Source organism: Pituophis catenifer, unplaced genomic scaffold (assembly GCF_029215685.1).
Source record: "Pituophis catenifer annectens isolate HBS135680 unplaced genomic scaffold, rPitCat1.0.hap2 SCAF_11, whole genome shotgun sequence".
In the NCBI taxonomy this organism is placed as follows: Eukaryota; Metazoa; Chordata; class Lepidosauria; order Squamata; family Colubridae; genus Pituophis; species Pituophis catenifer.
Window position 1 is genome coordinate 17,825,536 of NW_027256891.1, and position 18,419 is coordinate 17,843,954.

Consider the following 18,419-nt stretch of genomic DNA (forward strand, 5'->3'; position numbering starts at 1 on the left):
CCCTCTGAGCTTGCTTGTTTTCTTGCAGCCGTTTCATTACCCAAACTAGGTAATTATCATCAATGCTGGTCAGGTTTAAGGTTTTAAAGAGATGCCACTGGTCAGCATAGCATCATTTCTGCCAGCTCTTCAAGGCAGACCGGCTGAGAAACAGAGACTACAAAGGGATAGTAGAAGTCTACTTTATTGAAATAGCTTATACCATAATAACAACATCTTGAAAGCCTGACAGTGTTTCTCCTTCCCTTCCTATTATATCAAAGAGAATCAAGGCAGCTCAGTCATGAGTTTCTTTCTCACATGTTCCTGGACTAGCTCCTGTTTTACTAACCGTGGCCATACATTTTCTTCAGAGTTATCTCTGTGCTCCTCTCAGCTTGGCAAACTAATGATCTGATTCTATGTAAGATGGTTTCCTTTCTTCTGAATCACTTCTTGAGGGATGAAACACATATGTGGTAAGATCTCCACAAAACTCAGTTCCTGGTCCTACTTTCTCACTGCTCCTGGCTTGTGAGACCTTGCAAGACGACGCTGAATCCTTTTCATTAGCCTGCTGCTGGAAACATCTAAACCAACAGACATCCCATGAGTTTTCATAGGGGCAAAGAAACACAGATAACTCTCTGCAAAGGAAAAGCGAGATCCAGATGAAAAGATTTGAACACCATTTCTTTCACGACGCGACTCCGTTTCAAAGGCTGTCAGAAAACTACCATCTTGCCATCATTTCTCCATCTCTTTCATCTTCCTAAATATGTCGAATCTACCCTACAGGCTTGTTGTAGACATCAGAACGAGACCACCGCCGTCTTTGCACCTAGCCTGTGATTAACCTAATTGTGTTTTTCTTTTTAAATAATCAGCTTCCTCCATTTTTAATCCAAAGTTCTGGCTTTGCGCAGCACAGCAAACCAAACACGAATCGTACAAATTGGGATTATCCCAACACACAGAACAAAATGTGATTTGTTATGTGTGTTAGGCAAATGCACCAAAGTGAATTCTTTGAATATCTGAGAACATGAAACCCATCCTTACATTTATAGTTCATTGGAGGGGCATTGTGAAACTCTATGAAATTCATTGTTTTCATTATTGTCCCATTTTTATGAGCCAATCCAGTTCTACAAATGCTTACTCAGCTGTTAGTCCCACTGAATCCCTTAGGGGCAAGGGGCTAACTCCTAGGACACTAGGTCTAGGAAGCAGGGGTGAAATCTGCTTACCTTCCCTACCTGTTCGGAAGTCCAAGAGTCACGTGTACGCTTGGACCCTCTGCGCATGTGCAAAGCCTTCTGCGCATGTGCAGAGGGTCAAAAAAAGGTTACTTCCTGGTTAAAACCAGGAAGTAACAATATCCGGGCAGGTGGGCGGAGCCTCACGCTGCCGCAACTACCGGTTCTTCGAACCATGCACTGCCGCCACTACCAGTTTGGGCGAACCGGTCCAAACCAGTAGCATTTCACCTGTGCTAGAAGGCATTCTTAGAACATTTGTAGGACGTTACTGACCATTTCTACTGTGGTTCCCATTATGGATTGCTTTGAGAAATAGGCTGTTAGGAAAACGGGTAATTATATGTATGTATGTATGTATGTATGTATGTATGTATGTATGTATGTATGTATATAAAACCGGGCACATAGTTAAATGCACTAAAATCAATGAGCACTTAATAATGTGTTGCGTTGTGGCCATCCCCATCTGAATGTTCATCTTTTATCTTATATGTCTTCAGACTCCGGTGTTGCTCATCCTATGAAAACAAAGGAAAAAGATTGCCTTGTTCTATTACATCACCATTGATTATTGATTAGATATGAGCCTAGCTGTGAGTTTCCTGAAGCTCTGGCACATTGTTTTTCATATAAGACCGAATCGTTCTCTGGTGATGCTTTCTCTCTCTCTCTAGAGGAGATGCTTTTTGCATGGTCCGGCCTATAAAAAGTTATGAATCTATTTTTAACTTTGGACCGGTCTCGGGATGCCCATGCGGATCAATGTTAACGGCTCCATCCATATTGTCTCAAGATCTAATTATTAGTTTACTCGGCCCCAGTACTGTGTCAATTAGAGGAAGCACATGGTGGCCGGTCTCCATTTAAACTTGATCATCTGCTCTTTTTCTTTTAAATTTTAGATGAGTCACCCTTTGTGATGTGCCAGATTAAGTTTAAACCTACAGACAGAAAGAAACCAAACTTCCAAAATCTCAGAACCAGTACTTACGAGACCGCCTTCTGCCACCAATAGCCTCCCACCAGCCAGTACGCTCGCACAGAGTGGGCCTCCTCAGGGTGCCGTCCGCCAGACAATGTCGGCTGGCGACCCCCAGGGGGAGAGCCTTCTCTGTGACGGCGCCCACCCTCTGGAACAACCTCCCCCCAGAGTTACGTACAATAACAGACCTCCGGATTTTTTGTCGGGCCCTGAAAACCTATTTATTTCAACTAGCTGGGCTGGCTTGAGTCAAATTTTAAATTGATTTTAAATTGGGTTGTTTTAATTTACGGCCAAAATATTTAATTATTTTAATACTGTTTTTAAATTTTGTATGCTCTGTTTTTTACTTTGGCTGTGCACCGCCCTGAGTCCTATTTGGAGAAGGGCGGTATAGAAATTTAATAAATAAATAAATAAATAAATAAATAAATAAATAAATAAATAAATAAATAAATAAATACTGTGACGTTGTTTCTGGCTGCGTGGGAAAAAATACCTGCCGTGGGGGCAGATGGCAGGAATTACCCCCCCTCCTCTCTCTCTCTCTCTCCCCCCCCCCCCCTCTCTCTCTCATCCTTTTTTTTTTTTTTTAAGGCTTTCATTCTTTCCTGGGTTTGCTCTTCCCCGAAAGGGGTCAGGACTGCATTAGACAAACCACAGAAAGCAGTATAGTGAGCCTAACTAAACTAAAATCAAACAGAATAGACCCCCGGACAAGGCTCTTATTCAGGGAAATCAATTCTCGAGGCAGTCAGATTGATTTATAAGCATACTTTTTAAGTTTCATTGATTTAAGGATTCAGCGTGTTTGAAAGGAACTTCTGGAACATCTTCTTTACAACTTTGGCATTCTATTCATCTAGCGACTGTAATTAACAAGCACACACCAGGAAAGGAGAAAGAGGAGGAGGAGGAGGAGGAGGTGTCTTTCCGTTTCTTTTTATAGCCCTTAAATTCATTAAGGAGAACTGACCTCATTCAAGGCACATTCCCTCCTTGGAATGAGCAGAGGCCACAGAAATATGCAAACTGACGCCAGGCAGTGTTTTGCTCCATGCAGCGAAAAGAACCATATCGCTTCATTTACAACATGGGTTGGGACCCTTCGGTTCCTATAAAAATATGAAGATGTATCTGTTATTGGAGCCCTTTCTCAAGCAAAAAGTGTGTGTGGAAATTCTGGGGGGAGGGGAGGGGGCGTTGACAGATCCCTTGCATTCTCCTCTATTGACCGAGCCTCTATGAGGTTTGGTTTTTTTTGTTGTTGTTGTTTTTTTGTTTGCAGATTAAAGATTTAAAAAAAAATTGGCTTTGAAATAGATTTCTTCCTGGAAAAGAAGGAAGTGGCCCTTCGATTGAAGAAGAATTAATATGCTATATTTCAGTAGAATTATAAGACATATTTTTCATGGCTGCCTTCAGGTCTCATTGCTCAGCTATCTTGTGAATGCTTCATTCATAGCAGTGGTGAATGTATAAGTAGGTTGCTTCAAATGACATGGAATGAATAATAATAATAATAATAATAATAATAATAATAATAATAATAATAATAATAATAACAACAACAACAACAACAACAACAACAACCCTGCAGGGTTAAAAACACATTCCCCCAAATAACTACGATGGACCAGGATACCCTTGATGAGCGGAGTCACACATTGCACAAATCTTGGTTTGTTTAATCACGGTTTGTTGAATAAAATGCAATGGGGCTGGGTTCACCTGTGCATGATAGCTTAGGATCCCAACAGCTGGCTGGGTTTGCCAAAGCCAAAGCAGGTGAAGTCCATTATGGCTAAATGCCACCTTGCAGTTTAGCCTTCCGTGGCCCCACTGTATTAAATATGTAAGCGGGTTCAAACATTGCACTAACTCCACAAGAGCCTTGGTGGCGCAGCAGACTAAAGTGCTGTTAAGTAGCACCAGCTGCCTGCAATTACTGCAAGTTGGAATTTCACCAGGCTCAAGGTTGACTCAGCCTTCCATCCTTCCGAGGTAGGTAAAATGAGGACCCGGATTGTGGGGGCAATAAGCTGACTTTGTATAAAAAAGAACACCGCTTAGGGGGGCCCGAAAGCCCTACTAAGCAGGTACATACAAAAAGTATGAAGGCTATTGCTTAACGCATTGTAAGCCGCCCTGAGTCTCCGGAGAAGGGTGGCATATAAATCGAACCAATAAACAAACAAACAAACAAACAAACTAATAAAATAAAATAAAATAAAATAAAATAAAATAAAATAAAGCGATTTTTTGGCCTAGCAACATGGCCAGAAGAACCCAGTTCCTTGACAGCGGTTTAAGGTGTGCCCAAAGCCCTCTGGAAGGAGTTTATTTATTTTTTTTTTTTACTAACAAGACTATGACTTGGTGCAGTGTATGAAACCAGACCATCTTGAGAAAAAGGCACAGCACTGCAGTGCAATACACAATTTGTGTGTGTGTGTGTGTGTGTGTGTGTGTGTGTGTGCAAAATCCAAAATCCCTTTTTATTTTTATTTTTTTTAAAAAAAGCTTCGCCTTAAGCTGGGTTTTTAGAAGCAGATTCCTGAAGAAGTCGCATTTTGGAGGATTAAGGGGGGGGGGAGAGGAAAAGTGTCTGGAGGGTTCTCCTTTCCTTCCCTTCCTCTCCCCTCCTGCCCATCCCCATCCCCAGCCAAGCTGCCCAACCGCTTCCCGTTCGCGGAACAAATCCGTTTCACCCAAAGCTTCCCCCCCCCCACTTTTTTTTCTTTAGAAAAGGCGTCCAGGACCAAAGAAGCCAATTAAAGCCGCCCCGCTGCGCGCCCTTAGCCCAGGCAAAGCGCAAGAGGGACATTTGGGAAACAAAAGAGAGCAAGGACTTTTCTCTCTCTCTCTCTCTCTCTCTGCTCCCGGGAGTAACGCCGGGAGGGGGACGATGGGGGTGGGGGAGAAAATAAAAAAGATGGGCTTAAGAGCTTGGCGTCTGTGGCGCATCTGGGGGGTGGGGGCGCTGGTCCTCTTGCACGCTTTGGGGGCACCGTGGTGGTGGTGGGGAACTGTCCGATGTTGTGTTGCACAACGCAATTCCAGTCCAAAATGACCAATTTTTTTTCAAAAAAGAAAGAAGGAAAAAAAGAGAAAGGGATAGGAGAAGGAATAAAAAGAAAGAAAGAAAAGAAAGGGATAGGAGAAGGAATAAAAAGAAAGAAAGAGAGAGAGAGAAAGGGATAGGAGAAGGAATAAAGAAAGAGAAAGGGATAGGAGAAGGAATAAAAAAAAGAAAAAAGAGAAAGAGATAGGAGAAGGAATAAAAAAGAGAAAGAAAGAAAGAAAGAGAAAGAGAAAGGGATAGGAGAAGGAATAAAGAAAGAGAAAGGGATAGGAGAAGGAATAAAAAAAAGAAAAAAGAAAGAGATAGGAGAAGGAATAAAAAAGAGAAAGAAAGAAAGAAAGAAAGAAAGAGAAAGGGATAGGAGAAGGAATAAAGAAAAAGGGATAGGAGAAGGAATAAAAAAAAGAAAAAAGAAAGGGATAGGAGAAGGAATAAAAAGAAAGAGAGTGAGAGAAAGGGATAGGAGAAGGAATAAAAAGAAAGAAAGAATGAAAGAAAGGGATAGGAGAAGGAATAAAAAAGAAAGAAAAAAGAGAAAGGGATAGGAGAAGGAATAAAAATAAAAGAAAGAAAAAGAGAGAAAGGGATAGGAGAAGGAATAAAAAAGAAAGAAAGAAAGAGAAAGGGATAGAAGGAATAAAAAAAAGAAAGAAAGAAAGGAAATTGCTCCCGGGGAGAAAAAAAAATCCTTTTTTGGGGGTGGGGGTTTGCTTCTCCCCCTCCACCCCCTTTTGCACCGTCGGCTCAGCCACACGCCGACCCAACCCATCCAGGCTCCCGCTTTGATTTGGGATTCCTTCGGGTACCGCGCCGCTGGTCTATTTCACCCCGCCGCCGGGGCCCCGCCCCTTTCCTCCTCCTCCTCCTCTCCGGCTCCTCCCCCACACCCCCCTCCCCTTTCGGGCTCGGAACGCGCCTTCTCTTCCCCCCCTCCCACCCCAACCACACACCCCGCGCTCCGATTGGCCGAAGCCCTGCCGTAGCTCGGGACCGGAGCCGCCGCCGCCGCCGCTGTACCAGCTCCAAGCTCGCGTGTGTGCGGCCAGCAGTTTTGCAGCAAGCAGCGGCAGCGGCAGCCGCGGCGCGCTCGGGGGGGAAAAAAGCCCGGCTGGCTGGCTGGCAAGGCAAAGCAAGCCAGGCAAAAAAAAAGCCAGGCAAAAGAGGCGGACGGGAGTAGCGAAGAGCGGTTGGAAAGCAGCGGAGGAGCGGCGGGAGAAATCGGAAGGCAGGCGGCGACGAAGCTGCCGCAGCGGCTGAAAGCAGAAAGCCGGCTGCAGCAGAAAAGGCAGCCGGGGCTAAGGAGTTGGAAAGCCGGCGGGGCGAGCCACCTTTATATATATATATATATATATATATATATATATATTTATTATTATTATTATTTTCTTTGCAAAGCTGCTGCGGTGCCTCTGCAAAGGCTCTCTCCGCCCGGAGCTTTCGGGATCGCCGTGCAACTTCCCATTGACCCCCCCGCCCCCCGAAAAAAAAGAAGGTGGAAAGAAAGAAAAGAAAAGAAAAAAACTCCCAACTGGTGGGGAAGGCGAGAAAGATCCGGCGTTCCTCTTTGCAGCTGCCTCCCGGAGAGCTTTTTTTTTTTTTTTAAATTTTATTTTAAATTTAAAAAAATAATTTATTTTTTGGGGTGGGGGGGTTGGCTTCGCTACTCCTCCTTTTTGCTCCGTCTGGAGGTGGGAAAGGGACGGACAACACGGACGATGAGCTGCGCCAGCAAACTTTCCTCGCTGCTGCTTTGTTTCCTGCGGCGCTGGGCTGCTCGGAGGATGCTCAACGCCAGATAATGAGGATGGGGGCCCCGCAAGGAGCCGCCGCCGGGAGGAGACCGGGAGGAGAAGAAGCAGCAGCTCGGCATCGCTGCCAGCGGCGCTCCTGAGTGCCTTTTTCCACCATCGCCCCCCCTCCCCTCGACGCCCTGCTTCCCACCTGCCCAGCCGAGAAAGCTTTCGAGGACCCCCGACAGCCCCCCACCCATCTCCTTGCCTTGCAAGCCGGGGGGGGGGGATTCCTCTCCGCCGCCAGCTGCGGGTTTCTTCTTTGCCCACGGACAGAGGAAGAGAGAAGAGAGAAGGAAGGGAGGAGGAAGAGGAGGAGGAGGAGGAGGGGGGTCCGGCGTGTCTCCTCGCCCCCCCCCTCGCCTCCCCGATGCCTCCCCCAACGCATCCGACGATTTGGGACCGCGAACGCCGCCTCGCCTTCTTTCGGATGGACTTCCAGAGCTAAAACAAAAAAACTCTCCGGAAAGGTTTTCTCCTCTCGCCGGCCTCCTTCCACGCGTGTCTCTCTCTCCTTCCCCACCCAAACCTCTCCGAAGTGGCTCCTCTCTAATCTCCCTTCCTCCCTTCCCCAGCTCTTCGCCGTATCTTAGCCTTAGTTACTATCCCCTCCCTCCCTCCATCCCCATCTTCCACCGCCGTGGTCCCTTCTTCTTCCGCGGAATTGGCTTTGCTACCTTCGTCCGTGGATTCCCTTCCCCTTTCCCTTCCTTTCCTCCTCCTCCTCTTCCCAGGTACTCCACTTTCTTCATTAAGGGTCTGTGCAAATTGAGGAAGGGGGGCGGGTGGGGAGTGGAGACAGAGGAAGGGGTAAAGGTTTTTTTTTTTTTTAAAGATTTGCGCATGCCAGGTGTAAGTCGGCTGAGGTCCCTCCTCCCCAATTCAGGATTGTGTGTGTGTGTTTTTTTTCTTTTCTTTCTAAAAAAGAATTGGAAATAGATTTGCGAATTGTGTAACTCCTCCCGATCTGGCGAGTGGAAGGGAAGCATTTCTTCCCGGTTTTCCTTAAGGCTAGGGAGGTTGCTGAATAAGGCGGTGCACCTGAGAGAGGGAGACAGACGCAGTGAAGACATGAGCTTGTAAAGTAACCCCCCCCCTAGAACGGCTTCTTTTCTTTCCTCCCTTTCCCTCTGACTCACTCCTTTCCTTCTGTCCCTTCCACAAGCCTTCCGACTTCCCCTCCTTTCCCAGGCACGAAATCAACAGGCATCCGGAGAGAGACACAGGGAGGAGGAGGAGGAGGAGGTGGTGGAGGAGACACGGAGGGGGTGAACTATGGATATTCTCTGCCCCCTCCTCCAATTTCTGCTCGCTGTTTGGTGGTCTGGTGTAGGAGCTCTGATCAACTTGAAGTATTCCGTGGAAGAAGAGCAAAGAGCTGGCACGGTGATTGCAAATATTGCCAAAGATGCCCGAGACGCAGGCTTCGTGCTGGATCCTCGGCAACCCACTGCTTTCCGAGTGGTGTCCAACTCAGCGCCTCACCTGGTGGACATCAACCCTGGATCAGGCTTACTAGTGACCAAGCAGAAGATTGACCGGGACTTACTTTGCAGACAAAGCCCCAAGTGTGTGATCTCTTTAGAGGTCATGTCAAGCTCCATGGAGATCTGTGTGATCAAGCTGGAGATTAAAGACCTCAATGATAATGCTCCCAGTTTTCCCACAGATCAAATTGCGCTGGAGATCTCCGAGACAGCCAGCCCGGGGACCAGGGTACCACTTGAAAGTGCTTACGATCCAGACTCGGGCAGTTTTGGAGTGCAGAGTTATGAGATCACTCCCAACGATCTCTTTGGCTTGGAAACCAAGACCCGAGGGGATGGTTCTCGCTTTGCCGAACTGGTGGTGGAGAAGAGCCTGGATCGAGAGACCCAATCTCATTACAGTTACATGATCACAGCTTTGGATGGGGGGGACCCGCCCAACTTTGGAACGGTGGAGTTAACCATCAGAGTCATTGACTCCAATGACAATAACCCTCTCTTTGAAGAGCCCTCTTACACTGTTAGTGTGCTGGAGAACGTTCCTCCTGGCACACCGGTGATCCGCCTCAATGCCACAGACCCCGATGAGGGCACCAACGGGCAGGTTTTGTATTCCATCCACAGCTACGTCTCCGAGAAGGCCAGGGACCTCTTCCAGATCAACCCTCAGACCGGCTTGATCACGGTCACTGGGGCGATTGACTACGAAGAAGGTCACGCCTACGAACTGGACGTACAGGCTAAAGATCTGGGTCCCAACTCCATCCCAGCCCATTGCAAAGTGACTGTCACTATACAGGATGCCAATGACAACCCACCCCTCATTAACTTGCTCTCTGTCAATAGCGAGCTGGTGGAAGTCAGCGAGAACGCACCACCAGGCTACGTCATCGCCTTGGTGAGAGTTTCCGACAGAGATGCTGGTGCCAATGGCCGAGTGCAATGTAAACTGTTAGGCAACGTGCCCTTTCGCTTGCAGGAATACGAGAGTTTCTCCACCATCCTAGTGGATGGACGTTTAGACAGGGAGCAGAGGGACCAGTATAATCTAACCATCCAAGCGAAGGACAATGGGATCCCTTCTTTGCAGGCCACAAAGTCCTTTACTGTCAAGATCACAGATGAGAACGACAACCACCCTCACTTCTCCAAACCTTATTACCAGGTCATTGTGCAGGAGAACAATACCCCCGGGGCCTACCTCCTTTCCGTTTCTGCCAGGGATCCTGACCTGGGTCTAAATGGCAGTGTCTCCTATCAGATTGTCCCATCCCAAGTCAGGGATATGCCTGTTTTCACCTATGTCTCCATCAACCCCAACTCGGGAGACATCTACGCCTTGAGATCGTTCAACCATGAGCAGACCAAATCTTTTGAGTTCAAGGTCTTGGCCAAAGATGGAGGCAACCCTTCCTTGCAAAGCAACGCCACCATCCGAGTTATTGTCCTGGACGTCAACGACAACACTCCCGTGATAACAGCCCCTCCTTTAGTCAATGGGACCGCGGAGGTCTACATCCCCAGGAACGCTGGTGTTGGCTACTTGGTGACCGTGGTCAAGGCAGATGACTATGACGAAGGGGAGAACGGGAGACTTTCCTACGAGATGGCTGAAGGGGATCGAGGGTTTTTTGAGATCGACCAGGTCAATGGTGAGATAAGGACCACCAGAGCCTTTGGGGAAAACTCCAAGACTACTTACGAGCTGATTGTCGTGGCCCACGACCACGGGAAAACGTCGCTTTCGGCATCGGCCTTGATTTTGATATATCTTTCTCCAGCCCTGGATGCCCAAGAATCCATAGGATCTGTAAATTTGTCCCTGATTTTTATTATTGCCCTGGGTTCCATTGCTGCCATTCTGTTTGTCACCATGATCTTTGTCGCTGTCAAATGCAAACGGGATAACAAAGAAATCAGGACTTACAACTGCAGGTATAGTACTGACCTCTTTCGATATTAGCCCTTAGGTGGGCTTGCTTGACACCCAACCTTTTAAATGTGTCGTTCAATAATTGTGTCCATCCGTTCCTAACCCAGGAACGTCCCTTCCCTGCTTTCAAGAGATAGGCCGTATTAAAAAAGGTCAACCGTGAATTCTTTTAACTCCAGTTAAAAGTGGATTTATTAGGCTGGTTTATATTCTTTGCCTATCCAGGATTATTAAAAACATAGACACACACACACACACACACACACACACACAGAGAGAGAGAGAGAGAGAGAGAGAGAGAGAGAGAGAGAGAGAGAGGGAGAGAGAGGGAGAGAGAGAGAGTCCCCCTGGCCATGGCATCAGTGTACTAAAAGAGGGAAAATACAAGAAATTGTAATAATACAGCAAGGCTTTTGATGTGCAATGTTGAACGTGCACGGTAATGCATCTCTCGCTCTCTGTTCTGGTTTGGACTGCTTCCCTTTGTCTTTTTTCCCCCTTTTTTTCCCTCCCGAAAAAGGGAAGGCTCAAAAAAAAAAAAAAGGCTCTTTGGATTAGTTTGAGAGCCGGCTGGGTAGCGATGATGATGAGTGCTGCGTTCAAGCTTTTTTGGCAATTGCTAGCCATGCTTTTCTTCACCGCGGCTGCAGTCCTATCGCTATCCCGTCCCCGCCAGATGAGGTCACTGTGGGTGTTTTTTTAGAAGCCAGCTTGTTTTCTCCAGAAAGGGTTGGCTGTAAAAAAAAAATAAAAAAATAAAATCTGGTTGGAGAGAAGATAAAAGGCTAGAAATATATAGATATATATTTGGTGTGGGGAAGAGAGAGAAAGAGAGAGGGGGGGGGACAGTCTTGGCAGGACTTTTTTTGAATGGTCTGTTTGAGAGAAGAAATAGGGAAAAAAACCCCAAACAAACACCATCCAGAGAATTTCGGTTCTTCTCCTCTGCTGTTCTTGCAAGGAGAACAATGATAAGGAAGCTTTCTTTCTTTTTCTTTCTTTTTTATTTTTAAATCCTTTTTCCCTATTTCAACTTTTATCTGTCTGTTCTCTGCTAAAAAAAAAAAAAAATTAGGGTGGCTTTTTAAGTTGTTTTTCCCTGGTGTTTTTTCCTCTCCCTTCCACCAATGATGTTTGAATGATGCCCGGACTTATTTTTTTTTATTATAAATATTGCCTGCATTTAGGGACGTGTTTGCCCAAGACGTAGAGTGGCGTGTAGCCTTTTTTTCTGTCTCTCGCCCCCCCACCCATCACCACCCCGCCTGCTTTCGAAATCTTAAAACACGGATTTGGGATCCCCTGAATATTTAACAGCTGTGTGTGATCATTGTCTGTCTTTTGCTATTCTCTGTGTTGCACAAGTTAGGAGACAAACGGCTAACCACACATGAATATCAATTGGGTGCCATAAAGGAACAGCTGCAACCGCCTATAAATGGTTTAATCCGGTTAGGAATGAAATAGCCATAACTTCTCCATTCCTTCAGTTCAGGGGATGGAAATGAATGTTGTCCTCTCTTTTGAAAAAAAAAAATAAAAAAAATCCTGAATTGCCCTCCAGCAATTTGAAGTCTGGCATTCTTCAGGGACTTATTGATACTCTTCATATTAACAGAGTTCAGGGATTGTATTTCTCACTCTTGAGGTTTTTTTTACAATGTCTTGTTGTACCTCCGGACCATACAGTTTCAGGGTGTGAAATGATAGAGGCCATCCTCTACAAATAAAAGCCGCCCCGTATTTCCAGGGGTTCGGCTTTTTAAGAGATCTAATATGTCGAATTTCTTACCGGCTCAGCCCATTAAGCAAGAATAGGCGCTGATCTTCAATTGAGTCAATGCCCCCCCCCAACAGAGTTCCCACTTTGGGTATAACTAGTCGGTTTAGCGTGATGGCTTGGAGGGGATTAATGAAGGGCACTTTAATTAAATAATTGGCCAGGAGAAGGAGAAAAACACACAAATAAAGCGCCAGTGAATGCCTGAGTAAGCAAGGTCTCAAGATCCTTGCGGGAAGCGTTCCAACCCACGAGAGACGCTGAAACAGGGCAAGTCTGTATGACTCCTTCCAGAAGTGAACTTCCATCAAGTTCAACTGGATTTCCTTGAGGTGGGTGGGTGGGTGGGTGGTGGGGGAAAGGGTGCAAATATGGTGTTTAAAAATATGAGCCGCTGATAGAAAGTGTGCTGAGATTTTCCTCCCCAGAAGCATCCGATGGTTTTCTTTAAAAAATGCAGCCAATGGGCATGCTGCGAAAGAACATCCCTTGTTATTTCTCCATTGTGTGTTTGAAATCAGGGTTAGGAGAAGGTGCCCCTCCTCTCCTCCACACCCATAGCATGTGGTAGGGAGGCCCTGTCCCTTTTGTCTTCCAAACCAGGGACAGGGATGTGACAGGTGTAGGCAGGTTAGTGGATGCTTCCACTCAGGTGCTGAGAATTTGCATAAGCTTTCTGGATCTCTTCAAGCATCCAGTGTAGGCAGTTTGGATGATTTCTACCTCTATACCTGTTGCTAAATGGTCAACCCTGTTCTAGCTACTTCGTTCTCTGGGGTGCATTAATTTGGGGTTAAGCAACAGCTGTTTGAGCCTGCAATGCTGGAGCGATCTAGTTTTGAGCAGATAATTTAGGGAGCCTTAAACAATACTAGCACTTTCCGTTTGTTCTTTTTCTGGGTTTCTACCCTTACGAAATTCACCCAGTCCTGCATTTAAGTGGCAAACCAAGCTTCTTCCTGGGCTTGCAATTCCTTTCGAAAACATCTCACGCTGCAGTGACACACAGCCTAACTATTAACCTGCAGTAGGACGTGTCTTATTTAAAAAAAAGAAAGAAAGAAAGAAAAAAAGCGTGTTTTTATTCTTTGGAGACGAGAGAAAGATCTTTCGGATGTTCTCCTTGACTTTTCCCCCTTCAGCAAAAGTCTCACAGTGTCTTTATCTGTTGGACAGAGATTCTCATAGATACCCTTCCCAGAATTCTGCACTCTATAGAGATGCTGGCTGGGGGAATTGTGGGAGTGAAAGCTGTCCATGCCCCCCCCTCTATTTTGGAGTGCATCCACTTTGAAGAAGAGACACTTTGGAATCATTTGTCTTGCGGTTTTGTTGCAAAGCTAGCCTAGGCGATGAATTTTGATGGTAGTAGTGGCAGGTTTTTGGGTTTTTTTGGAGTTTTTTTTTTTTAAAAGCTCAGCAGGCATGACTTTGGAAAATGAACATTTTCCACCCTTTGGTACCAGTGAGATCTATTTCTGACTTTTAAAAGCCTGGCCACGCTGCCTTCACATCTCCCTTCAATATCTACGTCTGTGTGGCACTGATAACAAGACATGGTCCCCAGTAGTAAACACACCGAGTCACAGTTCCTTCAATCTAACTCATCAAGATAACATCTGATTGCCTTCGTGTCTCTAATTATTTTTTCCTGGCTGTTGTTTACTGATAACTTTTCTCTTCCTGCTTTTTCCTCTTTCTCTTGATTTTCTTTCTTTTTTTTTTCCCCCTGCGTGAGAGATAAATCACTTGTGTATTTCGCTTAACCAGTTAAAGGTCGAAAAATGTGCGTGTCCCTTTCGAAACACACCAGCTCTCCGTTCTAGGAACCGCTGAATTCCAGCCTTGCAGGAATGCTGCCAGATGGGTGGACTTCATCTCCCAGAATTCCTGACCTTCAGAGCCTTTGCTGAGAATCCTGGGGGAAAAAAAATGGAGTCCAGACATCTGGAGGGAGAGGCTGGGAGAGAGAAGAAGAATGTAGGATCAAGGGGGGATGTTTTCAAGCTGAGAAAAATGAACCACTAAGGAACAAAACCTACCAGATGGATCTTTTTTTTTGAATACTGTATTAATCTGGCAAATTGAGTTCACAAGATAATTGGCCTGCAGAAATTCTGGCTGCCGGGGAACAAGCCCGGTGCCAGGTAATTGACTCCAGTGGCTGTTTATAAGCGTGTATTATCTAGATAGAACACCTTTGGCCAGGCTGAAGGGACGTACTGGGTTTACTGCTACGGGAAATGATACAGAACAATCTCTCAGCCGATTTTCCTCGCTGCTTTCCCCATTTCTGTGAATCCATTTAAATAATTTTTTCTGATCCTTATTACCAAAGGAAATGCATTTGCATACTCTTTTTTTTTTCCAGTTCGTGGATTTTCACATAATTATTATTTTTTTTTCCCTCTCCATTTTCTGCAGGCTGAACTATATCTCGGGTAACTAGATACCAACCGTTCTCAGCAGCAGAAAAAAAAACAAACCCAACCAAACCCCAAAACCAAACCCAACCAAAACCAAAACGAAGGGGAATATTGCCTTCCCTTTCCTTTATTTTCCTCACTTGTTGTTCTTGTGTGTGTCGGATCCACAAACTCGTTATGAGCTTATGAGAGATAACACCCGAGACCCTTCGCTGTCAAAAAGAGCTGAGCCATCAATCACCCTCTCTGCATGTGGATTGGGAAAATCGGCCTCTCTGAGATGCCCTCTTGACTAGTGTGCGGTTTGAGGATGACGTAAGGTTCTCACTTTGCTTTCTTCTGTCCTGCAGAATTGCAGAGTACTCCTACGGCCACCAAAAGAAATCCTCCAAGAAGAAAAAAATCAGCAAGAACGACATCCGCCTAGTGCCCCGGGATGTAGAGGAGACTGATAAAATGAACGTTGTCAGCTGTTCCTCCTTGACGTCATCCCTCAACTACTTTGACTATCACCAACAGACTCTGCCACTGGGTTGCCGCCGATCAGAAAGCACCTTTCTCAACGTGGAGAACCAAAACAACCGGAACGCCGGCTCCAACCACAACTACCACCACACCTTCACGGGTCAGGGACCCCAGCAACCGGATCTCATTATCAACGGGATGCCTCTCCCAGAGGTGAGCGCTTCTCTTGGATTGAAGAGGGCTTCTGGAAAGTCCCCAAATGGCAACAATGAACGAGCTTTGGTTGCAACTGGTAGGGGGGCTGCAACTATTTGGGGGGCTAAATAGAAGCCAAACATTTCTGAGTCGGATGTTTGGCTGCCATTTTGGGTGACTTTTTTAAAAAAATTGGACCAGGTGATGTTCTCCAGATGACCTGAACTCCTATTCACATCACCTTCATGATGAGAATGGTAGGGTCCAGTGTATTTGGAGAATGCCAAGTTGGGCGTGACAGGCCCACCGAAGAGAAGTGGCTGTTAGCTATGATAATAACAATGTGGGATTTATATGTCCAGGTTCCTCCTGGATCCATGCAAATTCTTGAGTGCAGAAAATTGGAGTTTATTGGCTGTCTCTATGGGCTTTTCTGATTGGCCACTCTGGGAAACAAGCTTAATGAGTCTTGACCTGGGTTAACACTGAGCTTGTTTATATTTGCTACTTAGTTTGGATATCTTGTAAAAGAATGGATTTGATTTGACTTGAGTTTGTTATGTGGAGGACTAGTGCATCCTTTGCATCGTTGTGGCTTTCTCAGGGGTTTTCTTCCATCCAACAGTTGTAAAAGTAGACTGAATAATGTATCAGCAATTAGTACATGTCAGTGTTGTGTTGATGGTGACAGGTTGGATCCATGCAGACCGGTGATGGGAAGGGACCTAGAGGTCTGAAATACTTTTGTTTGTAGAGTAGAGTAGAGTAGAGTAGAATAATAGACTAGACTAGACTAGACTAGACTAGACTAGACTAGACTAGACTAGACTAGACTAGACTAGACTAGACTAGAATTCTTTATTGGCCAAGTGTGATTGGATGCACAAGGAATTTGTCTTTGGTGCATATGGTCTCAGTGTACATAAAAAGACAAGATACACTCGTCAAGAATCATAAGGTACAACACTTAATGATAGTCATAGGGTACAAATAAGCAATCAAATCATATTAGGAAACAGTCAATATAAATCGTAAGGGTACAAGCAACAAAGTTACAGTCATGCAGTCATAAGTGGAAGGAGATGGGTGATAGGAACGATGAGAAGATTAATAGTAATGCAGATTTAGTGAATAGTTTGACAGTGTTGAGGGAATTATTTGTTTAGCAGAGTGATGGTGTTCGGGGAAAAACTGTTCTTGTGTCTAGTTGTTCTAGTGTGCAGTGCTCTATAGCGTCATTTAGAGGGTAGGAGTTGAAACAATTTATGTCCAGGATGCGAGGGGTCTGTAAATATTTCCACAGCCCTCTTTTTGACTCGTGCAGTATACAGGTCCTCAGTGGAAGGCAGGTTGGTAGCCATTGTTTTTTCTGCAGTTCTAATTATCCTCTGAAGTCTGTGTCTGTCTTGTTGGGTTGCAGAACCAAACCAGACAGTTATGGAGGTGCAGATGACAGACTCAATATTATTCACCAAACATAGCAAATTCTTCATTATGACCTCATCTGTCTTTGTAAAATAAATAAATAAATAAATTCTTACCGCTCCAGTTCTAAGGATAGCAGGCTCTTGTCTTAACTCCAAAGCCTGCCAAATTTAGAGAAGGACCCTTAATAACTTGGTCCAATATGGCAGTATTAGCTTCCAGAGTTTGGTAATTACCATAGCATTACTCCTGCCCTTTTTGACATTTGGGCTGTTAATACCAATGTGTATGAGGCCAAAATGATGCCACCAACCCTTGAGTGAGCAATGCAATTAACTTTGTGTAGGTAGTCCTTGGCTTATGACCACAATTGAGCCCAACATTTCTGTTGCTAAGGTAGACAGTTGTTAAGTGAGTTTTGTCTTTCCTGGCCTAGTTGTTAAGTGAACCACTGCAGCGGTTGAGCTAAGTAACACGGTTATTAAGTGAATCTGGCTTCGCTGTTGACTTTGTTTATCAGAAGGTCCCAAAAGGGGATCCCATCACCCCCAAGAGGACACTGCATAGGTCATAAATAAGAGCTAGTTGCCAAGCATCTGAATTTTGATGACATGATCATGGGGAAGCTGCAATGGTCGTAAGTGTGAAAAAAGGCCATAAGTCATTTTCCCCGGTGGTGTTGTAACTTTGAAATGGTCACTAAATGAATAGTTGTAAGCAATGTGTCTTGTTCAAAGAATAGATGGTCCAGTGAAGATTGACCAATGGCCAAAGAATGCTCATTAACATCTTTGGGTCAAGAGAAAAGGCCTGGAAAGTCTGTGGCTGAAGCAGGGGTGAAATCCAGCAGGTTCTGACAGGTTCTGGCGAACCGGTAGCGGAAATTATGAGCAGTTCGGAGAAGCGGAAGCAGAAATTTTGAGTAGTTTGGAGAACTGGCAAATACCACCTCTGGCTGGCCCCAGAGTGGGGTGGGAATGGGATTTTGCAGTATCCTTCCCTGCCACACACACCAAGCCACGCCCACCAAGCCACGCCCACCAAGCCACGCCCACCAAGCCACCCCCACAGAACCGGTAGTAAAAAAATTTGGATTTCACCACTGGGCTTAAGGACTGGTTGGAACGTGATTAGATGCATGTTGGTCCTTATTAAACAAGCTTCCATTTTAGGCAAGACTTGTTTTAATAGAAGACGGAAAATGCCACTGGGGTGTTAACATTCAGGTCACAAAGCTTAAAACCACTTTCTATTTGCTCAGGATTTTGAGTGGTAAACTAACCACACTGGCTGGGTAATGCATAGCAGCTTGCAAGAATGCAGCTACTGAGTATACACACTACACCTGAATTGGTTACGTCTGTTGTGAGTGCAGCCTATTGACGTGTGATGATTTCTGTAGGAGATACGTTTACGTTGCAAAGTTTAATCTGGGAATTCATAGGGGAAGGCAGATGTCTAAAAAGATCAGAGTTCCATATCAAATGTCTTCAGCTCTGAAGAAGCTCCTTGGATGAGAAGCGATATGTCTTCAAAGAAAAAAAAAAAACAGAAAGTCCAGTTGCCTCTTGAAAAAGCACCTTCGGGACTTTGAAATGGAGGAAGCTTAG

The 18,419-nt window shown here is 45.4% G+C and overlaps 1 protein-coding gene across 1 annotated transcript in view; it reads left to right on the forward strand.

Moving 5' to 3' along the window:
* The first annotated feature begins 8,673 nt into the window (after positions 1 to 8,673).
* Positions 8,674 to 18,419, forward strand: part of PCDH19 (protocadherin 19) — a 147,034-nt gene continuing 137,288 nt past the window's right edge. The window contains exons 1-2 of the mRNA XM_070951726.1: positions 8,674 to 10,520; positions 15,075 to 15,402. Coding sequence (XP_070807827.1) covers positions 8,689 to 10,520; positions 15,075 to 15,402 — 2,160 coding nt within the window. The 5' untranslated portion in view covers positions 8,674 to 8,688. The remainder of the gene's footprint in view (positions 10,521 to 15,074; positions 15,403 to 18,419) is intronic.